General features: G+C 41.6%; 1 protein-coding gene across 7 annotated transcripts in view; it reads right to left on the bottom strand.

Moving 5' to 3' along the window:
* ULK2 (unc-51 like autophagy activating kinase 2) overlaps positions 1-25061 on the bottom strand; it is a 140649-nt gene that overhangs the window by 12396 nt on the left and 103192 nt on the right. For 3 of the 7 annotated variants that reach the window (XM_088446362.1, XM_088446367.1, XM_088446368.1), the window contains 9 exons: positions 21824-21844; positions 21149-21286; positions 19484-19632; positions 17219-17299; positions 15817-16100; positions 8242-8435; positions 2701-2810; positions 2233-2373; positions 1195-1403 (listed from right to left, as the gene is read on the bottom strand). In XM_088446362.1, the coding sequence (XP_088302488.1) occupies positions 1195-1403; positions 2233-2373; positions 2701-2810; positions 8242-8435; positions 15817-16100; positions 17219-17299; positions 19484-19632; positions 21149-21286; positions 21824-21844 (1327 nt within the window). The remainder of the gene's footprint in view (positions 1-1194; positions 1404-2232; positions 2374-2700; positions 2811-8241; positions 8436-15816; positions 16101-17218; positions 17300-19483; positions 19633-21148; positions 21287-21823; positions 21845-25061) is intronic. The other 4 variants (XM_088446363.1, XM_088446366.1, XM_088446364.1 and 1 more) reach the window with 4 other exon arrangements.

Raw genomic sequence — 25061 nt, 5'->3', positions numbered from 1 at the left:
TTGTTTAGCCTAACCCAGCTTTTTAGCAAATTTGCTGCATAAATAAGAAGCTATTAATTAGTTATCAGCCAATTTCTAAAATATAGGATTACTGACAGCAAGTCTACTGCATGTAGGAAGCTTTCTATCCCACGATTTAAAATTTTTACCGTCAATATATTTAATTCTGATAAACTCACAAAATATATAAACTCTGTCCTCACATCTGTTTTTACATTTTAGTGCCTCAGAATCGGAATTTGCTATAGAATGAAATAGGAGTGTTTGGCTTAGTTTGTAGAGTGCCATGCCAAATAAGAGAAACAATCCCCAGAAGAGATTAATATAGCCAAAATGTATGTATGTATACACACACACACACACACACACACACACACACGTATATACACACACAGCGCTTCAAATGGAAGAGGACAGTGCATTAAAGTCAGGGATATGATCAGAAAGATGCACACAGGGTACAAAGGCAGCTGCAGTCCATTACGAGCATAAGTGGACGTAGCATAAAACTACATCCCATAATGCTTTGACCAGGGTCTCCTAAAGTCAGACAGGACGCACACTTATCAGAGAAGCTTCTGCAAGGTTTACATGACACTAAGCATACAAGTACTCATTGGCTGAAATGGAGAATAATGTACATGTACCCAAAAAACTGTATTCCACAAACATAGGCTTAATGGGAGGGAAAGCAAGGTAGCAACTCTGGCTGAAAGGAAGACAAATGCAAAAAACATATCCTTGTCTGCAAAGGGCTTGCAAAATGCTATCTAGAAAAGGCTGTAGTTATGTGGCAGAAAGTCTAGCAGTTTCATGAGTGTAAAGTGGTATCTTTTAGCCCAAATGGTTGGTAAATTAAACACTCTGCACCAGCCAGGTAACATGGTCTACATTATTATTAGGCAAATATATCTAGCGCTCCTTGTTTCCAGTTTATGATTGTCGTCCATTTAGGGATCTAGCTTTGTCTTTATATTTGTGATTTTATTACGTGCAGTGTTTTACAGCGTACTCTTTTATAGTAGCGAACTAGTAATTTAGGTTGCGTAGTCCTTTAAGTCAAAAGTTGCTACTCAATATTCAGTGCTACTGCATCTCAAACCAAAATTACAGACAGTAAATTATTATGTACTAAGGAGAAGAGCAAATATATCTTCTACTTGAATATTGCATAAGCAACATGTACATCATTACCTCCATTAGAGTTTCCTCAGGTAATTCAGGGGCCTCAAATGTGATGAAGTCTTCCAGGCTTGGGGGGGATGTGCCGTAAGACATGTATTTAAGGCATGGTGCTGCATCGGCTCCTGGAGGAGATGAGCCCATGTGAACTCCAGAGGGAGACCCCATGTACACACGGCCACTCGTGGAGCAGAGAGAGCCACCGGAGCTGTTTGAGCCAACTGTATATGACAAAGCACACAAGTGTTATAGACTGGGGAAAGAAAAAGTGGTGAGGAGATAATATAATGTACATAAATTCTACCCAATGAAATAACAGTTTTACATAGCACCTCGTGAACTATATATAGGTTTAAACACTAAACACAAACTCACATAGCATAACCAACCAGCAGCTTTGCCTAGGAGAAAGCATACATTAACAGCATGTGCTGTATTCCAATGCCACAAGTGTCACGCAGACAAGGCTGTCTACTGCATTACACACACTCCCAGGCTCTTGGTAGGCAGGGCAGCTGTGACATTGGAAGATCGATAAACTGCTTGATTCTCAAACAAAGTCTTTCTTATTTCTTTAGAATGGGTGCTGTGCCATTAATTTACTGACAACAGACAAGGCTCTACATTTCTGCGCACATCAAAAATGTACCCTTCAAAATTAAAAAGTGCCCTCCTTGGTGACTAGGACCCACCTTAATAATATTATATATGTATATATATATATATATATATATATATATATATATTTATTATCGTAATACACACACCCATGCCATATATGCATACATACCTGTATACTCAAACACTAGCTATTAATTTGTAAATGGCACTATTACATTGGCAGAGTTTAAAAAGTGTGAAAAAACTCATATTTTCAAACTCTCACCCTATTACATTTGTCCTTATAAGTCACTAAAGGTGTTCCAAGCAGATCTTCACCAGGAGCAACATCAGTAGTACTTAACAGGAGTCTCATTTACAGACATGACATGTACACCACACACACACACACACACGCAATGTGATAATACAAAGTCCTGAAGGCATTACCTGAAGTGGCTCGAGCCCTCATCATCATGTGGGTGCAGGTGGGAGGAGTAGTGCTGTTGGGAGGAGACCCTACAGTAAACATCACAGCTCTGGCACCAACAGTGGGGACTGTGAGGACACTTCCTGTAGCACCAGCGGGGACTGAAAAGAAGTTTGTAATACACCTTCAACTGGTTGAACTATTATACTACAACCTGTCACATTGCATTACTAAAATCAGATTTTAACCATTTTATTGATCCTCAATTTAATTTGCCTGTGTATATAAAGTGAGGACATCAAACTGAATTTAGCCTTTACAGAAGCAGTTCATGACATCCGTAGAGATTTCAACACAATAAAGCAAAATGGGGAACTACAATAAACTGATGGAATAGTAACTTACAGATCTCAATAGCTATAAAGAAAACAAAACAATTCTCTATTATGGTTACAAAATGAAAACAATAGAGGGGAAGTATAGATTACCTGTATCCATGGGGCGCTCAGAGTTCAGACTGTCTGTGCTTCCCTGGTAATGTTGTCCCCCTAGAATAGCTTTCCCTGTCTGATCAGACAGCTTCCCCACACTCACAGACCTGAGAAGGAGAACATTATTCCTTATTGCTCCAGCACAGCCATAATGAGTGCACTTGCTTTTATGTATTAAAAAGAATAGAAAAATGTGGAATTTAAAATGAACAGGTTTTAATACGGCCTCACATGTCCAGCTGCTCTGCATTATAGCAAGCATTAAATGCTCATCACCCATATTACGTATATATGTATATCACTAAAATGTTGTGTATGACAATTACATAAGACACTCAAGAAGGCAGACATGGAAGAGAGAGAGAGAGATCCAATTGCAAGTGTTACTGTATTACTATTAAAGATGAATTTACTTTAACCACTTGCCTGGCGCGGTGGCATAGTTTGCGACCACCCCAGGCTGAGAGTTGCACGAGATGTTCGCAAACAATGTGACCAGTCAGAAATGCACGCTGGACGGCTGCCGGAACATAATATTCCGGCAGCCGCCAATGGCAGAGGGACCTCCTCCTCTGTATCCCAGCACCCTCCCCGTCTCTGCCAAACAATGCTGATCATGAAGGTCAGCAGCACCACCCCACTGGGCAGCTGCAGAGAGGAGCAGTCAACGGCGAAATGTACATCCAGCATGCCTTAGCCCCCCAGTGTATACCCAGCGGCTGCTCAGATAGCAGCTGCTGGGGAAATGCTAAGATGCGATTTTCTGGTCATTGTTAGTCCGATCTATTGATGGCTGAAATGTAAAATAAAAAAAAAAAACACGAGAACTAGATATTAATAGAATTTTAATTAAAATTGCGTTGGATAAGTAAATAGATGTTCTTGACAATTTCTGAGTGTTTTTACGGATAAAATATTAGACAATTAAGTGGTTAAGGTAAGTATCAATTTATATACAAGGGTATAGTTAACAATCTTTACATGTTAGTGGAAATTGTGCTCGGTTAGAACACATTTTAGGTAAAAATGTCCACGTCCAGTTTTTCAGTTGACTTCATGAGCATGAGAAAGCATATTCATAAGAGAATACACACACGTTTCTCACTTTTTTAAAAATATTATATGAAAACAAAAAAACCCCCATAAAATGTGTGTACATTAATCAGTAACTGCAATGTCCACTAGATGGCAGCAAATGTCTTACCACTAAACAAATGAACGAAAGGCAAAATAACCAACTAAAAAAAAGGCTAGAATATATATAAAAATTATATATAAAAGAAATATATTTCATTTGCAACCTTTGAACTTCTCAGCTTTATTAACTAAAAAGTAATCGATCACAATTCAGATAACTAAATAAAAAAGCCAACTTCTCTCCAACTTGTAATGTCATAGAAGTAGGTGGACAGTGCAAGTGCATTTATTTAATACAGCTGAAATACAGTTTTCCACTCTGTATAATATCTATATAATGAAATATATATATATTTTTTACAATACAAGGGTCTTTAAATGCTGTAACACTAACATACAACTCCTACACGGCCCTTCTCCACATTTTAGAATATCGGAAGCTTTATAGCTCTTATACACTGTCCCTGGTATACCATCTATTGACTTTATCAACCTGCACCATTATACACAGCTCTATGAAACCATATAGTTTTAAATAGCACAAAGTCTATGAAAAGGTATGAGACCAGCTTAACACTAGAGGCTAAAAACTTGTGCAGTAACTTATGCAGCATTATAAAGAGGGTGATACTTACTGCACAGAAAATGGTGGCCAGCAAGGGCGACAGTATAAAGAGCAGGACAAACTGCATGGACAAACAGAACACCAAAGTGTGACGGACAGTTAAACCTGTCCTAATCATAAACCGGTTAAACATAAAATAACTTTCACTTTCCTGCTCAGCCTAAGGAAAAAAAAAAATCACGGCCCATCATGTGCACGGTTACAGGTGCTGTGATGAGTGGGAAAATGCTCTGTCCATCCCACATCCTAAGTCTATGCCATGTACAAATACACAACCCATAGGGTTCTGGTGTTTTGTCAGCTTTACAGTGCATGTTTTCCATATTATCTAGCTGGAACAAAGGTGTTTTATTTGACTAACATAATAGATCTACAGATGATACCAATTATTCCTGAGGATACCTTATTAACACACACACACACACACACAGACAGTTAGGGTTCCATGAGTTCAGCGTTTGAGAAACAGGGGTCTAAAACAACTGGCATACAGGCGTCTAGCAGTATAGTTACTAAACAAACCTTAACTGTACCTCTCTAGTCCAAGTTCTGTTCCTTGTATAATAAATGAGATCTCAGCACCTTAATTTACAACGGTGTGAACCCAGGCTTTGAGTGAAAGGAGAACCCTGGAGCTGATACTCTGCTAGTACAAGGCAGACGGGACAGAGAAGAGAGATCTAAGTTCTGCGGATAAGCTCTGTATACGAAGTGAAACTAAAAGAATAAAATCATAACGACCACCACTGAGAAAGTGTTACCAGCAGTGGTAGGGGAATCACAAACGTACAGTAGAGGACATCCGTATGCGATTGTAGGGGCTTCTGAAGTGTGCCTACAATACGGATATATACAGTAGTACACTGATGGGAAGGACAAGGGGGTAAATTTACTAATAATCGAGTTTGGTTGAGTTTTTATTGTTTTAAACTCTCTTTGCTTCAACGAAAAGGGTTTAGCTGAAAGTGAGTTTTACAATGGTGAAGCAGATCGAGATTTCTCCCCCTATTTGCGAGTTTAGATGAGATTACTCACCCGAGATTGCAGTGTTTTCTCTCTGCCAAACTCACCCGAACAAACAGCCTGCACATATCAGTGAGATATGTGTAAGCTGCTTGTGTGTTGTACCTGTAAAAAACGGGTTAAAATTTATTATAAAATTACGTAGGGTTCCCCCTCCCCCCAAAAGCCTAACCAGCCCGGGACTTGTCAGCCAGTCTGGTACCTAAAATTACGGGGAACAAAACAAGTAGGGTTCCACTGTAATTTAGGTACCAGCACCAAGCTGCAGGGCCAGTCTTGGTTTTAAGTATAGGGGGGGAAAAAAAATGCGTAGGGGTCTCCCTAAAATTAAAACCAGCACCAGACCCAAAACAACCAGGGTGTAATGCCACAGCCTGAAGATCCTATTACCGGGTCTGCAGGGCCAAAGCATTCTCTCCCCAAGTCGCTCAAGCCAAGCCAGGGATCTCAGGGGAGGTGGGGACCCCCCCCCAAAAAAGGGTCCCCCTCGAAACCCCAGACTTGGTCTGAAGCCCGGGGTTCTTCTCCGCACCCCTGGGCTGTGGGTACGGGATCTTTTTGCAGGTCATTCCTCAAGGATTTCTTCATGGGAACATCTGGCAGCAGGTAAGTATGTGTGAGTGGGTATGTGTGTATTAAACTTTTACTGTATACAGTGTGTGTGTGTGTACTGTCTTTATTTAACTAGTTTACAGTGTAGGTACAGGTGCTGGCACTTTTAGTTCCACAAGTGCAAAAGGGCAGGCATGCTGGCACCTGTAGTTCCACTGTGAAATACAACAGTTTACTTTGATTTTCCACTTTATTACTCCCGTACTCAGAGCCCCGGGCCTCAGACCAAGCCTGGGGTTTCGGGAAAGGGGGACCCCTTTTTTGGTTTTAATTACAGGGGGACCCCTATGCATTCCCCCCCCCCCCCCCCCCCATAATTAAAACCAGGACAGGCCCTGCAGCCTGGTGTTGGTACCTAAATTACGGTGGAACACTACTCATTTTGTTCCCCGTAATTTTAGGAACCAGGACTGGCTGGCAAGTCTGGGGCTGGTAGGCTTTTTGGGGGGCCTTATGTCATTTTTTTTTTTATAAAGACACTTTATATTAGGTATACAGGCAGAAACATACACAAATCACACTGATCTGTGTATGTTTCTGCCAAACTTGCAGCTCAGGAGGTGGACTATTCGAAACTTCAATTTCACAGTGAGTTTGCAACAATCTCACACGAGATTGGAAACTCGATTCTTAGTAAATTTGAGAGTTGCATCTTTTTCATGTAAAGTACTTCCTAATTTGGCATATGGTGAGTTTTTTAGAGTTCACAATCTCACATGAGTTTTAACAGTGAAAAGAGAGAACTCACTTCCAAACTCACTCGAGTTTGTCTTTAGTAAATATGAGAGATGAAAAACATGCCTAAACTCACGTGAGTTTGCAATCTCTTCAAAACTCACCCAAACTCGATTTTTAATAAATTTACCCCCAAGGAATCCAACCAACAACCCAAATAGCCTAAGAAAGTGTGGTCCCAGAAAGCAAGGCGATTGTTAATTATTAAGCGGCCATAAATTGCATTTCTAGTGTATGACTGATTTACATTTATCTATTTTATGTTTAACCACTCAGAATTGGTTGTTTTAATATTAAATTTCAAACTTTTTTTTTTTTTTTTTTTTTTTTTTTTAAATAAAATGTAAATATTTTATTGAAAAAAAAAAAAAAAAAGAAGTTGCCTAGAGGGTGCCTCACAACCCCCAGTACCTACCACCCCATAGCTTTAATAGATACCCAGTGGCATTACCCCACACTCCCCTAGTGGTAATAGATTCCCAGTGGCATAGACCTCACCCACCTGTGTCCAACTCCCTACTATGGCACTGCCCTTCTCCTCCAGTGCTATTGTACATATTGTATAACTCCCCCTACCCCAGTAATGCCCAGTGGCATTATCTACTCCTAACAGCATTACTACTACCACTCCCTTATTAATGGGCAGCAGAGCATGTGCCAAGGTTAACAGATCATCAGTCCCCCCTGCTGCAGCTGATCTGCACTCTCCTCCTCCTTTGAACATTTGTTTACATTTCATTCTGGGAAGCGAATTCGGCAGTCCTAGGCTGCTACATCACAGGGTGGGCCTGGTATGGTTGATATGGTTGCATGGGATAGAACAGTGTCAGTGAATGCCGTTATTGCTGCAGTAACAAACCATGCGATGTGCGAGCTAACTGGTTATAGAGTGTTTCCCCAAAATGCAACGATTTCAAAGTAATATGTGAACATATAAAGAATAGTTATGTATAAAAGAAGGAACACAAAATTTATATTTAATTTATATTTATAAATTACAATAACTGTCAAGTTAAATACTACCCCCTTTTCCACTGCTGCTAAAACCTGGGTTATTGCTGTGTCAACCCGGGTCGCGGCTCAGTGGAAAAGGCTCCTAGGAAAATATCCCAGGTCTCTAGCCGGGTAAGGCTCAGTGGAAACGAGTATCCCGGGTCACCCGAACCGGGTCCCGTTCACAGCATAGGGAGAGCAGCATATTCTGGCACTTGGAGATTGTGTATTCTCCGAGCGCCTGCAGAGATAAGCCCCGACGATATCCGGGTCAAGACTGCGGTGTAAACGAGGTTCAAGTTGCTGTTCAGTGTATCGGGCTGCACCCGGAATTTTGGTGGAAAAGAGGTATAATACTTATAAAAGCATAAAAATGTCAAAATTCTTTCAGTATGCAGAACATGTGATCTCACCTTCCAAAAGTAGCTTTGCCATGTTCTGCTGTTCCCAGCTTATCACTGCCATGTGGGCAATGGAAATGAGAGAATTCCCTCATGTAAGACAAGTCTTTGGTCTGAACAAGAACATCTACCGGTCCCTGGCGAGTAACTAGAGCGGGAAGGTTTGAGGATGCTTGTGTTTTCGGTATCTTGAATGGAGCAGTTGCCTGGAAAAACATTACCATTAAAAGTGTCAGAATAAAAGGGTATTGCAATACACCAACGTCAGAATCTAGTCACAGATGGTCAAGTTGGCAGTAGGCCATTCCTGTACAAATACTGTATTAGACTGGCAGATAAAGGAGGAGGGGGGAGTGAGATATGCTGAAACACACTGTGTCTAGACTGGAAATTTGAAGACATTAGAATTGATCAAATCCTGAAGAGAGATCACCCTTATGTATTTAACACCACTAAGTCTTATTCTTAAAACTTATACCTAGAATGCTCAAAAGTATATTAAATCTTCCCACCATTGCCCCATAAATCTCCTGCACCATCAGTATTACAATATCGTTAGTCTGCCTTACACCACATACGAAGTCTCTCATCCACTTTCGCTGTAAAATATTACCAGATCAACTCTCTCATATGCCATCTCAGTTACTGCCACTCATCAGGCATTCCCTCACCCATCTCCACTTTAAGACAGATGTTGATCACTGCTGCACTACTTTAGGAATTGCTACACTGGAATCCAATACAACAATTCACACTTACCTAAAACCTGTACACCATTATACAAGTTAAATCTCATCCTGAAATACACTCCCTCAAGCCATCTGAGACCTGCCTCTAAACTGTGCCTCGTCTGATGACCTATTCCATACTGCTACACGTGTAAGAAGTCCCTACCATACCTCATTATGCTCTCATCCAGACTTTCATCCTTTAAATACTCTGAAAAGCAGAATGTAGTCACCATGTCAACCACCATAATGTAGATACTACATATAAGTTGGCGTGGAACATATTGACGCGTGCAGAATGCAGAGTCGACATGTTCAAAACGTAGACATTTGAAGTGTCGACATTCCCAGATGCCAATATAGGGCTAAGGGGTGTGTTAGGCTGTGGGAGAGGAGTGTAAGGCAAGAATGGGGAGGGTTAGGCACTATGTAGAGGGGAGTATTAGGGTTAGGCAATAGGGCAGAGGTTCCCAAACGTGGTCCACAAGGCTGCCCAACAGTTCAGGTTTTAGAGATATCCATGGTTGAGCACAGGTGGTTAAATCAAATTGACAGATATTATTAAGTCACCTTTGGTCCAGCATAGATAGCCTTAAAACCTGGACTGCTGGGTTGCCTTGAGAACAGTGTTTGGGAACCTCTGCAATAGGGGAATGTTAGGTTTAGGCTGCGGAAGGGGAGTATTGGGCAACAATGGAGAGGGTTAGGCACTAAGCAGAGGGGAGTATTAGGGTTAAGAAATAGGGGAATGTAAGTTTTAGGCTGCAAACACCTGTAGTTCAGTATGTGATGCCGCACACAACCAAGGGGTGTTGCCACTTCCCTCAAAACAAATACACAAAGAAAACTGGGATATGGATGTTTTGCTGCACACACTTATACAAATATATATCAACCAATAGCTAAAAATAATATACATTTATTTGGGAATCACTGATAAAAGATCCCACACCTTTAAAAATGTAGTGAATTGAACATACAAATTGTAATTGCAGAATAAAGCAATGCAGGTGCATGCATAGAGTGTGCATATAAAACTCCAAACATGCATGCAATAAATAAATTTATATTTACAGTACCAGTCAAAAGTTTAGACACACCTTCTCATTCAATGGTTTTTGTTTCTTTACATTTTTTTCAACATAGTAGATTAATACTGAAGACATCAAAACTATGAAAGAACACATATGGAATTATGTTGTAAATAAAAAGTGTTAAACAAATCAAAAAATGTTTTATATTTTAGATTCCTCAAGTAGCCCCCTTTTGCTTGGATGACAGCTTTGCACACTCTTGGCTTTCTCTCAATCAGCTTCATGAGGTAGTCTCCTGGAATGGTTTTCCAACAGTCTTGAAGGAGTTTCCAGAGGTGCTGAGCACTTGTTGGCTGCTTTTCCTTCACTCTGCGGTCCAACTCATCCCAAACCAGCTCAATTGGGTTTAGGTCGGGTGATTGTGGAGGCCAGGTCATCTGACGCAGCACTCCATCACTTTCCTTCTTGGTCAAGTAGCCATTACATAGCCTGGAGGTGTGTTTGGGGTCATTGTCTTGTTGAAAAACAAATGATGGTCCCAGTAAGTGCAAACCAGATGGGATGGCATGGCGCTGCAGAATGCTGTGGTAGCCATGTTGGTTAAGTGTGCCTTGAATTTTGAATACATCACCATCAGTGTCACCAGCAATGCACCACCACACCATCACACCTCCTCCTCCATGCTTCACAGTGGGAACCACACATGCAGAAACCATCCGTTCACCTTCTCTGCATCTCACAAAGACACGGCGGTTGAACCAAAAATCTCAAATTTGGACTCATCAGACCAAAGTATGGTTTAATGTCCATTCCTTGTGTTTCTTAGCCCAAACAATTATTTTCTTGTTCATTCTCCGTAGTGGCTTCTTCGGAGCAATACGACCATGAAGGCCTGATTCAAGCAGTCTCCTCTGAACAGTTGATGTTGAGATTTGTTTGCTACTTGAACTTTGTGAAGACTTTATATGTGGTCTTTAATCTGAGGTCTGTTAAGTAACGGTTTCTGAGGCTGGTAACTGTAATGAACTTATTCTCTGCAGCAGAGGTAACTCTTGGTCTTCCTTTCCTGGGGCGGTCCTCATGAGAGCCAGTTTCATCATAGCGTTTGATGGTTTTTGCAACTGCACTTGAGGATACATTCAAAGTTCTTGAAATTTTCCGAGTCGACTGACCTTCATGTCTTAAAGTAATGATGTACGGTCGTTTCTCTTTACCGAGTTGAGTGGTTGGTGCCATAATATTGATTACAACAGTCAAATAGTGGTGTCCACTGTGTACTAACTAGGGATGAGCGGGTTCGGTTCCCTGAGAACCGAACCCACCCGAACTTCGGGGATCCGGGGCGATCCGAGCCCAAGCTCGGATCTCCCTGTCTGCCCCGGATCCCTCTCCCGAGGCAAAACCTCGAGATCTGCTGTCGGATCTCGAGGTTTTGCCTCGAGCGGCCATTTAAAAAAAAATGCCTTTGCCTTTAATGGGCAAAGTGCTGATTGGCTGACAGAGCCGTCTGTCACGGCTCTCAGCCAATCAGCATTATGGTGCTCATTTGCATGTAGCACGGACTCGTGAGATCCGTGCTACATGCATCTGTGTGATTGACAGTGACACAGAGCACAGATGGGTCAGTGAGACCCGTCTGTTCTGCTGTGTATTTCAATGACACAGATGCACGCACGGACCAGGAGATCCGTGCTACTTGCATCTGTGTCATTGACACAGAGCACTAACGGGTCCGTGAGACCCGTCTGTGCTGCTGTGGTAAAAAAAAAAAAAAAAACCTGTGTAAAAAGAGAAAAAAATGGCGTGCCCCCCCCCCCAAAAAAGAGCAACCAGCCCCGGGCATTAGTGACCCAGTGCTGGGTGTGCTTAAATACAGGGGACAAACGACATAGGGGTCCCCTGTACTTAAACACAACCAGCACCGGGCTAGTCAGAACCAGAGCTGGTTGCCAAAATACGGGGGACAAACGACGTAGGGGTCCCCCGTATTCTGCGCAACCAGCTCTGGGCTCTGATCCGGTCCTGGTTCTGGAAATACAGGGGAAAAAAATGAGTAGGGTTCCCCTGTATGTTCCAGAACCAGCACTGGACTTTTTCTAGCGGGGGGCTGATGCCACAGCCAGGGGAGCCCTTTCACCGGGCCCCCCAGCCGCAGCATCAGCCCTGACCGCTAGTCAGCCCAGGCCGGGGATCCCTGGAGAGCTGGGGACCCCCCCAATAAAGGGGTCACCCTCTCCAGGGCTCCCCAGGCCCATGCTGATAGCCCGGGGCTATCCCCGCCACCCCTGGTGGCGGTGGGTGGCGGGTTGATTGTGTGGTGTGGTGTAAATAAAGAATATCAAACATTGTCTTTACAAGTAGAACTGCAAGTCCCAGCAAGCCTGCCCCGCATGCTGGTACTTGGAGAACCACAAGTACCAGCATGCAGGGCATTAAGGGCCCACTAGTACCTGTAGTTCACCTGTAAAAAAATGTTTAAAAAAAACACAGGACACACACACCGTGACAGTATAAGTTTATTAAACATACATACACACACACACACACACATGTACACATACTCACCTATGTAACCCTGTAGCATCGGTCCACTTGTCCGGTAAAGTATCCATAGGGGACCTGTGAAAAAAAACATACTCACCATCTCCTATGCGAGGTTCTGTCCTCTTCGTTCCAAAGTAGGCATCCCCGGACTTGGCAAAAAAAAAAAAACGAAAACGCGATCCACGAACTTAGTACCGTTCTATAGAACGGTACTTCCCGAATGAGAGCTTAGCGGCGGGGTATCACCATGGAAACCCCGCTGCTAAGCGTTCATTGGCTGAGAGAGGCCATCTCCCGTCTCTCTCAGCCAATGAACGGCTCCCTCCATTGTAGTCAATGCTGGGAGCCGCAAGGTTATTAAAGTTTACCCTGCGGTTCCCACCATTGACTACAATGGAGGGAGCCGTTCATTGGCTGAGAGACGGGAGATGACCTCTCTCAGCCAATGAACGCTTAGCAGCGGGGTTTCCATGGTGATACCCCGCCGCTAAGCTCTCATTCGGGAAGTACCGTTCTATAGAACGGTACTAAGTTCGTGGATCGCGTTTTCGTTTTTTTTTTTTGCCAAGTCCGGGGATGCCTACTTTGGAACGAAGAGGACAGAACCTCGCATAGGAGATGGTGAGTATGTTTTTTTTCACAGGTCCCCTAGGGATACTTTACCGGACAAGTGGACCGATGCTACAGGTTACATAGGTGAGTATGTGTACATGTGTGTGTGTGTGTGTGTATGTATGTTTAATAAACTTATACTGTCACGGTGTGTGTGTCCTGTGTTTTTTTAAACATTTTTTTTACAGGTGAACTACAGGTACTAGTGGGCCCTTAATGCCCTGCATGCTGGTACTTGTGGTTCTCCAAGTACCAGCATGCGGGGCAGGCTAGCTGGGACTTGCAGTTCTACTTGTAAAGACAATGTTTGATATTCTTTATTTACACCACACCACACAATCAACCCGCCACCCACCGCCACCAGGGGTGGCGGGGATAGCCCCGGGCTATCAGCCTGGGCCTGGGGTGCCCTGGAGAGGGTGACCCCTTTATTGGGGGGGTCCCCAGCTCTCCAGGGATCCCCGGCCTGGGCTGACTAGCGGTCAGGGTTGATGCTGCGGCTGGGGGGCCCGGTGAAAGGGCTCCCCTGGCTGTGGCATCAGCGCCCGCTAGAAAAAGTCCAGTGCTGGTTCTGGAACATACAGGGGAACCCTACTCATTTTTTGTCCCCTATATTTCCAGAACCAGGACCGGATCAGAGCCCAGAGCTGGTTGCGCAGAATACAGGGGACCCCTACGTCGTTTGTCCCCCGTATTTTGGCAACCAGCGCTGGTTCTGACTAGCCCGGTGCTGGTTGTGCTTAAGTACAGGGGACCCCTACGTCGTTTGTCCCCTGTATTTAAGCACACCCAGCACTGGGTTACTAATGCCCGGGGCTGGTTGCTCTTTTTTGGGGGGGTGCACGCCATTTTTTTCTTTTTTTACACAGGTTTTTTTTTTTTTTTTTACCACAGCAGCACAGACGGGTCTCACGGACCTGTCATTGCTCTGTGCCAATCACACAGATGCATGTAGCACGGATCTCCCGGGTTCGTGCTACATGCAAATGGGCACCATAACGCTGATTGGCTTCCTGTCTGCCACTGCAGTGCCACTCCTAGATGGGCCACGTGTTTGTGCCGCCCCCTTGTGTCGCTTAGCATAGTCATCCAGCTTCCTCGGTACAACCTTTTGGCCTAAAAACAATATTGTGAGGTGTGAGGTGTTCAGAATAGAGTGGAAATGAGTGGAAATTAATGTTATTGGGGTTATTAATAGCGTAGGAACAAAAAAAGGCCCATTTATGTGATTTTAGCGTTTTTTTTTTATTTTTTAAGAAAAAATCCAGATCCAAAACACAAAACCCAGAACCCAAAACACGGAAGGGTGGTTTTGGCAAAACCAATCCAGATCCAAAACACGAAGAAAGATCCAGATCCAAAACCAAAACACGAAAAGTGTCCGGTGCACACCCCTAGTACTAACCCTACCTCTGCACAACCCAACGGATGGTCTCAAACACATTAAGAAGGCAACTAATTCCACAGGTTGACTCTCGACAAGGCACACCTGTTACTTCAAAACCATTCCAGGAGACTACCTCATGAAGCTGATTGAGAGAATGCCAAGAGTGTGCAAAGCTGTCATCAAAGCAAAAGGGGGCTACTTTGAGGAATCTAAAATATAAAACATTTTGATTTGATTAACACTTCTTTGTTTACAACGTAATTCCATAGGTGACCTTTCATAGTTTTGATGTCTTCAGTATTAATCTACTATGTTGAAGATAATTTAAATAAACCAAAACCATTTAATGAGATATATGTTCTGCTGTGCTGAAAAATCCTAAAATATTCCAGTCCTTAGAATGAATGAAAGGAGACTATCCTTGCCACATAGGTGTTCAATGAATAAGGTGTTTATTCCACCTGTGAATCTTAAAATGCCTCAACAGTTCCACATTGCCGGATTGGAATATTTTAAGGTTTTTCAGTACAGCAGAACATTATATATATTCATGCATGTGTGGAGTTTTATATGTACACTATTTATGCATGCACCTGTAATGATTTATTCTGCGATTACAATTTGTATGTTCAATTCACTACATTTTTTAAGGTGTGGGATCTTTTATTTTTAATAAATGTATATTATTTTTAGCTATTGGTTGATATCTATTTGTTTAAGTGTGTGCAGTGCAACATCCATATCCCAGTTTTCTTTGTGCAGGAGGGAAGGGTTAGGATTAGGGGCATTTCTCACTGCTGGATGAACACCACTGAGATTAATTTAGCAACAATTTATCAGTGTTAACATTGTGAATGTCGACAAAATATATTAATCCCTTGAAAAGCTGCCTCTTCATTAGAGATTACACTACTCACACTGGTACATCCCCTCACTGCTGTCACAATATCCGAGCCACACACTCCACTAGTCTCTGCCTTTTACCACTGTATTGTAAATCTGAGAAGCAGAGCCCTCCCTACCCATAGTTTTCACATTATTCTGTCTGCCTTGTAAGTCTCTGGTTTATGTATGTCCTGTAGTTGTAAGCCACACTATGGCGCTTTACAAATAAAAAACAACGACCATAATAAAAAAAATATATATTTTTTTCCACCTGTACAGCTCATAACTGACAACAGTGATCCGAAATTATTTTGATTAGTGTAGATTATTTTGGTCAGTTTACCTTAAGGTACTCTATACAAAACATGCCTCATTACAGATCTAGAACATAACAAACCTTGGTTGGCGATCCTATAATGGTAGGTAAGGGAGTTTTATATAGCCATTCTGAGCTCCTTGGGGATGATCCCATGTGTTTTGTGGGGGAAGCTCCAAGGCTGACAGGCCGTGTTGGCTGTGGAGAATTGCTAAAGCCATATCCAGTGTATGAGGGATACACTGGGTCTGAGTGTTGCTTTCGTAGCTTCTGTTTGTTCTGGTAGATGTCAGTGAGGGTTGGGGCACTTTGCATCCTTCCACCTAGCAAAGATTGTGGTGACTGTGACTGCGGCACTGGGGAACCTGAATGAGGGAACAAACAATGTTGCAGAAAAAATTCAAGTTCGCAAAAACCTCCAATCACTTCAGCATTTATACTTTCAAAAACATTACATTAACCAGATACTGTAGAGCTAGCCCTTTTAAAGTTGGGGGGATTACCAGATCCGAGCATAGTGCATATTGAAGCCAGCATCACATCCGTTTTACAGTTTATTTTTAAATGAAGTAGCAATAATAATAATGAACAAAAAAAATAGTAATTGGGTCTCCAACTTCACATTTCGTCTAGCACTGTGTGTTGAATACGCCATTAGGTTAGCAATAAAAGTATTAAGTATTATCGTAAGGGTTGGGTACGGGATCCCGGTTGGTCAGGATGCCAGCGATCAGAATACAGACAGTGGCATCCCGACAGTCAGAATCCTGACACCCAAAGGTAAGTGTCCTACACTAACTCCTAATCCTCCCCCAACCCACCTTTTCCACAGCCTACCCCCTCCACCCCCTGTAGCCTAACCCTAATCCTTACCGGTTATCAAACAAATAAGTTATAAGAATTTTATTATTCATATATTTTTAAAGATCCATTTATTTAGAGGTATATCTGGCAAATCAACCTCAACTACCTTTACAACAGTCATAGGTCTGCTTGGGTGAAGCCAGTGATATGTTTATTACATTTGAGAGGTCTGCTTGGGTACGTGACACTTTGGTCCTAGAATGACACGTTTATAGTGGGATAAAAGGTCAGGCTCTACTCACAACAGTGTGTAATATATACAGTAGTGTTCTAAAATTAACTTTAACATTTGCTGTTCTGCATACTTGACTTGTACTGTAAAATAGTTTATTAAAATTGTATTGATAATAAAGTGCACTATTTTTAAACCACAGATTTGTTTCTCTTTATTAAATCTTTGCCTTTATTGACATGTTAACTTTCATGCGTGCAAAATGAATTTCTTGTCAGACTTCTTCCCTGTGGGTACATGTGAAGAATGCTTGATATACAGTATATTATAATTATATACATACATATATATATATATATATACACACACATATACATATATATATATACATATATATATATACATATATATATATATATATATATGATAGATAGCAGATCTTATCACCTGAAGAGCTTCTACTTCTCGACTCGTGTCCCTGAGCGTGTCCACAACAGCAGTGTCCGAGCTGCTCTGGGATGGTTCCAACTGTACAACAAGCAGAAAGTGAATCAGCAAAAGCCATGTAGTAAGTCATGCACAAGTATGGCCGCTTGTCTGCACTGTTTATTGCCTATGCAGTTTCTCTGTTCTCAATGAAAATAAGAGGATTACTTAATCGAAGATCTCGGTTGCTCACTGACCAGCATGAGTCTAAAATATGCATTATATAATTTGTTCTCGGCACTGACAAAGTGGAATGAACAATGTACTCACTGAAACCACAACACAATAGCACTTCACTGGTATATAATGATTTTTATTAGAAGAATTCATGGAGCTTTTAAAACCAAGAACAGTTAAGTTTCTAGTAAATGTTAAGCTAATGTAGGCACACTATACTGTGTATGTATATATGCACCAGGACATTCTCTGACAGACCAACACTGAGTGAACCATTGATGTTTAGAAGCTATTGTGCCTTGACAAAGGTCCATATTGGACCGAAACGTTGGCAAATGATGTTGGTTTAATCATTAAATACTGAATAATCTTGCTGAAAATCTGGAGAGTGTTTTTTCTTCTTTCTTGAAGAGGCTAACACTATTATAATATATATATATATATATATATATATATATATATATGCCAAAAAAATGCTGGCAGGTGATTATCTGATTATCTAGTTACAATAATCAATGGGGCACTTATACCTGATAGGTGTATGGTGGTGACCCAGATGATAGGATTATCAAATCTGCATAACATTACGTCCACTGGCAGGTAAAGTGAATAACAGTGATTATCTCCTTACAATGGCACCTGTCATGGGGTGGGCTATATAAGGGAACCATACATCAGCATTCACAAAAGAACAATTCACAGATCAGTTTTTTTCCCCCAATCTAAAAATTCCCCAATACACCAATCTGCACCCATACATTGAGGATATTTTTCAGTGATTTACAGATCTTTTTCAGGAAAGACAGTTCTGACAGTCTTGAATTTTTACTAGTAATTGTCGGCAAATTGGCTGATCATTACTATACACTAGCAATCTACAGCCCCGATTGATCGGTGAAATCCAACATGTTGGACAAACTGATTTATCAATTCCGATCACTTTTTGGTTCGGAATCAGTGATTGGTGTACCTATACATTGCAAATTTTTTGCCACAGTCATCTGCAAAACACGGAATTGTCCCAATCTATCGCAGATGTATGAAGTTTTTAGGCAGCAAGTGAAAAGTCAGTTCTTGAACTTGATGTGTTGGAAGCAGGAAAAATGTGCAAGCGTAAGGATCTGAGTGACTTTGACAAGGGCCAAATTGTTATGATAGACAACTGGGTTTAAGCCTTTCAAAAACGGCAGGTCTTGTGTGGTGCCCCCGGTATGCAGTGGTTAGTACCTATCAAAAGTGGTCCAAGGAAGGGCAACCAGTGAATGGACAACAGGGTCATGGGCACGCAAGGCTCACTGATGTGCATGGAGAGTGAAGGCTATCCCACCTGTTACTATCCCACAGAAAAGCTACTATAGCACAAATTGCTGAAAAAGTTAATGCTGGCTATGATGTGAATCAGGGAACACATTGCGTCGCAGCTTTATGCGTATGGGGCTAAGTAGCCGCAGATCAGTCAGTGTTCACGCCGACCCCTGAACTCGTTTTTTTCCCAGGAGGACACCCAGGTAATTACATTTACATACGCGGCGTGCCGGTCAAAAGGAGTATGTGTAATCAATAATATCTATCTATCTATCTATATATATACATATACACATATACATATACACATACATACACACACACCTTAATTGCTACAAAATAGATCTAGTAAAACCAACTAACCAAGATTTCATTGTACGTTAGAAAAGCTACCGACTATAGTACTGTATGTGGCCTCCAAGTATAGCAATACAATAAAAATCAGTGCATTTGGATGAATACAGGTGGAAATTATCTCCATCACCATGCATAAAAAGTCACTCTAGACCTGAGAGCCTGTGGTCCAATACAAAGAACTGCAATACAGTTGTGCAGCTAAGCATCTGAACTCCATGCAATACGACAGTAAACTCACATTCCCAAATTGCACACTGGTTCGGCCATAGCAACATTTGTGGACACGCACACAGTGCCAGCAAATTGGACAGATTTTTATAGTGGAAAGAGACTGTCCATTGATTATTACATTTCAGACTCAAGTTTAGTCTGAGCTTTATAAGTTACCTAAAGGTGATGGAGAATATGGTCGTGAAGAGCCAGTGGATAATCGACGTCCAGTAGCTGTAGCCATGTCTGTCGAACTGGGCGAGCCAGAACCAACCTTTAAAAAGCCCATGGGACTGGTATGAGAGCGTCTTACTGCCCCAGATCTGCTGAAGAAAAACAAAAACCCTGTTCTGTAACCTATACCATAACACCAAGAATACTTCATGTTATAATTTGAATTAGTGATTTTTTGCTTTGGTTAAAGTAGATTTTTAGTGACATGACAGCAGAGGTTCAAATTAAACTAAAAAAACAAAACAAAACCTGAACAAGGAAATTATAAACACGTGACTCAATTTAAAGTCTGAAGAAAAAGAGGTCAAAAACTAAAATCATACATTGGTTTAGCGCAGGGGTGGGTACTAAGTGGCCCTCCAGCTGCTGTGGGACTACACATCCTAGCAGGCCCTGCCACAGGTCCGTTATCAGAGCATGCTAAAACTAACAGCGCATGTTGGGATGTGTAGTTGAACAGCAGCTGGAGGGTTACCCCTGGTTTAGAGTGATATACAAGGTAATAGACTAATCCATATGAATGAGAGGTTTACTTTCCAGGATTCTTCATGCATTAAAAATGGCAAATTGCATGTAATACAACAAAGCCTTTCATACAGACCAACTGACCCGGCAGGAATAAGTGCCAATCACAAACAATAGTTTTATACCACTTTCATTTATACATTTCATTGAAATATATGCTTATAAATATCTTCTAGATGTTTATATCAATATTAATTTAGTTTCAATCTTAATATTCCTCATGGAAAAATGTTGATCATTTTGTCATTTGGGTGGTTACATTACATAAATAATTTTAAAAAGTTGAGTTGTTCGCATCATATTTTATACATCCATTAGGACATACTTTACATGGATAAAACACTTAGATCATAAAGTTTATTTGCCCTTCCCTTATTATTTACATATGCACCAATAATGTACAATTAAAAAGTTTACATCTGCTTTACAGAGCTTTCAGTGGTCATGCTTTATACTGTTATTGCATTTATGAAATCTAGAAGTAATTTTTAGGTTCGTAAAATAAATGTGATCTATTTTTTATTTAACCAATTTGATCTAGGTTATTGTGAAGCAACATGACCCGTATTAGGGGCATCAAATTATTGCTTAGCTTGAAGGGTTGTATATTACATCTGCAGAGGAGGTGAATCACAATCGCTTGTAAAAAAAAAAAAAAATGCAGATACAAAGAATCAATTATATTATGGTTGTGTGATAATTTTAGGATTGTATAGTAATGCTCCATCACAAGAAAGGAGAGATCATCAATAATACTACGTACAGCTAATGGAACTCTGAATATGCTGTGCAAGATACTGGTCAACAATATCTGGGATCAAGGATGGAATTTACGGATTATCAAGAGAGCTGACTACATCATGTCTGACTGTTTTGCACTACTATGCTAAACAGGAACACATGGTAAGTACTGCACATAATCAATTTCTCACTTACACTTCACATATCCCTAGTTAATTGAGGCATGTGTAGCATTAAATTTCCTGTCCACAGTTTCCAAACATCAGAAGGTGTCAAGTGACTCCTTTGAAAGCAACGAAAGGTCATGTCACAAACAAGAAACAAAAGCATATTGGAACGTACCTGGGTGACCCGTGAGGATTAGATGTTGGGCTAGCGGTGGACGAGAGATTCTGCTCAATGCGTTGATAATTCCGTAGCTGAGTTGGGACAGGAATAGGTGCCGTTTCGCTGCGTGGAGACACCTGAGGTTGGCTTTGCCTGAAGTTAAAAAGCATGGAGATGGGGATTAAATCCCTGCACACTGGTCTCTCGGTTATTTGAACCATTGCACAGCCGGAGAAGTAAAAACAAGAATAAAATGTACTCAAGTGTCAAAGCTAATGGCTTAAAAATGCATTGCCCTTACTAAATGACAGAAATATATTCAATTTAGCTAGAGAAAGAACAGCTCCCTGTTGAGTCTTTTCAGTAGTGCTCAGGCATAGAACATTTTTGCCTTCATACAATCAGCAGGACTAGTCCCTCCCTTCCAGCCTCCTCCACACACTGCATAGCAAAACAAAGCAATTCTAGGAACTCAACAGAACAGGAAGTACAAGTGGAGTTCACACCAACTGTACTGTTTACATGGACTTAACCATGCACAGCAGGTTACATATAAAGGCACATTATGCAAGTTTACGACCAGAAAACAAAGAACTCCTATCCACATCAATTCATTCCCGGGATTCAGGTCAACATGTGACAGCTTCCAGATTTAACTGCATATTTTTATCTCTATTTATAAGTGTTTACCTGTTTGCTTTGGGACCAAACCTAGGTATAAATAAGGCAAAACAACTAAAATCATATAAATGTTGTTATCTGTATGGATACAGCAGAATTAAATACATTACAAAACTGAATCATGCTATATGAAACATGCAGAAAGCTATTTATTTGGTATATATAGGCTACAAACTATTTGAGACGGGGTAATAATTGGCCTCGTCACTTAATATGTTGAGAATTTAAATTATTTATAATCCCAATACATGCACTTCTTCGTCTTTAAGTGACTGTGTGATATTAATTACCCGTTAAGGCTACAAAACGAGAGAGCAAAGAAACCATGTAGAAGAGCTGCAGTGGGCTTCCAGGATATAAAAAGTTGCTTACTGGACACAGAACTGGCACTGATTAAATGCTGTGTACATGTGCATGGCATTCACTCACCCACTGCCCTGCTATCTAGAGCAGAGGTGGCCCTGGATACTGTGTGGCATAATGGAACAGTGCCCAAAAAGTAAGACAGTTGCAATTGTTCAGCACTACCTACATGGCCAAAACACCCACCATGTGGATTGTTTTGTTTGTAAAGCAGTGACGTGCGGTGAGGTCAATGGCTGGGGAGGCACACCTGTATAAAAACAGTTTTTATATCAAAACTCTGGAGCATGACAGGGAGTATAATAGAGGATGGGGCTCTGCCTCCCCTGACTGCACATCCCTGGTATTCAGTCGGCTCAGAGCAATAAACATTAAGAAACAGACACATTTACAAGTACACAGGTAATGTTAGATACTGAAAGACCACATCCTTTGAAAACTTAAAAGTTGCTAATTTACCACTCTAAGGCAGGTAATATCTAAACTAGGAAATTAAAGTACATTTTTACTGGTTCAAGGATTATTCTTCAGAATCAAAGCCATGTATTGCTGTAATTGTATAGGTCAAAAAGACAAAAAATTCCAGCTGGGCGCTAACAGTGAATATAATTAATATGTATAAAAAAGCAGCGTACACCTATGAGCCTGTGTATGCCCAAATAAGACTACATACTACCAGGAATAATATAATAATGGTGTCGCTCTAATACGTACTCAATATACAGCTCAAACTCTTATCCACTTGACATGTCAGAAATAAAGATCAAGATGCCAAAGTAAATATAATTATCCTTTATGTAATAATCAGATAAAACAATAACATCAAATTACAATAATTCCCTCCAACCTTATCTATTATGAATTATTATTAAATGTAAAAGACTCCAATTGTAATAAAAAGTCCCTATTTTGGAAACATCAGTATATATAAAATACTGTTTGTCCAGATAAAAGTTTTCACCGGACCCTTTGTATAGGACTGAATGTAAACTTTACTCCCCAGATCTCAGACCTCTGGGGTCTGTGGCGATAATAGCCTGGATGATCCATGCTGCTTTAAAGGGGCTATTTCTGGAGTGGCTCACATAAATTCACATGGAGAGCCAAATTTTCCTGGTTTAGCTTTGGAGGCTGTAATCAAGTCAGCTTGTGACCGCCTTCGCCCGCTACTGTACTCGACCAGGTCCAGCGTCCCAAAAGTGCTCTGCTCTAATGTGCTGAGCGGCTCCCACAGAACCAAGGTGAATTCAGTCCAAATTTTTCAGATAGGTCTCCGGCAAGTCAGTGATTTCTAACGCGTTTCGCTTGGGTTCTAGGAAGCTTTATCAAAGAGAGTAAATATGTTGAGCACGGTGTCTCCTTTTATACCAGCTCTCCTTCATTTTGATTTGCCACTTCACTTTCCAAATTACTGACATATGTCTCCACAGGTGTCTTAATTAGTCTCCATCAAAGACACTTAATATAGAAAGTGCGTGTTTTTAAAAAAGCAAGACAGACCTTTTTTTTATCTCCCTTAACACTGAATATCACATCTTTTGGCATCTTGATCAAATAAAAAACATGAAAACCCAAATCCCTCCTATTAAGAATACCTCAAAATAAATCAATTAATACCTTAAATTTAAAAAATATCTATATATGCCTCCCGGGATTCGAACCCAGAGTCTTCTGTTCAAACTCTCTAGACTGTGGCCCTCATTCAGAGGCGGTCGCAAGAAGAGAGCGCTCGCTCTGAATGAGGGTGGCCGCTTGACTTTTCAAGTGCGGCCTCCTGGTCGCTAGCTAAGCTGTGGGTTACCACCCACTGCTTTAGCGACCGACCAGGTTGATGGTCGCGATGGTCAAGACCATCGCGACCATCGGGGCTTGCGACGAGACAATAAGGTTGGGTCTCGGCAACCGAAAGCCCCAGGGAGCTTCCTGCTCTGATCGAGCAGGAAACTCCCCACTGACATCGCTGCTGATGTCAGTGCAGCCGCCCACAAAACGGCAGGCGTTCCTTAAGAAATGCCTCAGTTTGTGAAACCACCCCCCCGCCACGCCTACAAAACGGGTCGAGCTGTCAATCAACATCGACAGCCGCCCCTTTTGTAGGGAGCTCCGGAGCAAGAGAATTTCTCTCTCGCTCCGGGGCTTGCGGCCGCTGCGCGGGCCTAAACATAGAACCGGTTGCAAGCGCTCAGCGCTTGCGACCGGGTCTGAATGAGGTCCTGTGTCTTTACCTCTACACCATCTCTCCCACTGTTACCACTTAGGGCCGTATTCAATTGCCAGCAAAAATTCCCAGTTTTAGCATGCCGAAGTTTTCGCTTGTTTTGCCTCCGGAAAAGTATCGCACTCGTCACCACTTTTCACCCTATACAATTGCAAAGGACGCGAGAACGCATCATGGCGGAACTAAAGTCCTGTGATATTTGGGGAAATCACCCTGACACCCCCCAAAAGATGCACTGACATGGGGGATCACTATGGATAGCCCCGACTAGCCCTGCTGAAGGTATCTGGGGTCCTTAAATGCTCTCAAATGGTGCTAGAAAAATAGCATTTAGCAGGTTTTTTTGGCCAAATTTAAGCAGTCAAATTTGGGGCACATGAAAATGGGTGCAAGCATGGTTAAAATTCGCACCTTCAGCAAACACCTGCAATCCAAAAAACTCATGGGGCATACTTGGGGTACCCCTGGAGTCTATTTTGCTAGTTTTTATTTTTGTCCCCCAACTTTGTTTTTTTTTTTCGCCTCCAAAACGAAAGTACTTTTTGGGGGTCCTCTAAAGTACTTTTTTTTTTTTTATTTACACAATTTACCTTTGGGGAACTGTCCCAATGCTGCAGGTTTGTTCCCGTAACTTTGCACCCCAAACCCCCAATTCAGTACTTTTTT

This window comes from Taudactylus pleione, unplaced genomic scaffold (assembly GCF_031769625.1).
Source record: "Taudactylus pleione unplaced genomic scaffold, aTauple2 ptg000397bl, whole genome shotgun sequence".
Lineage (NCBI taxonomy): Eukaryota > Metazoa > Chordata > Amphibia > Anura > Myobatrachidae > Taudactylus > Taudactylus pleione.
Note: the sequence above shows the minus strand (reverse complement) of the source record. Positions and strands in the feature narration are given on the sequence as shown.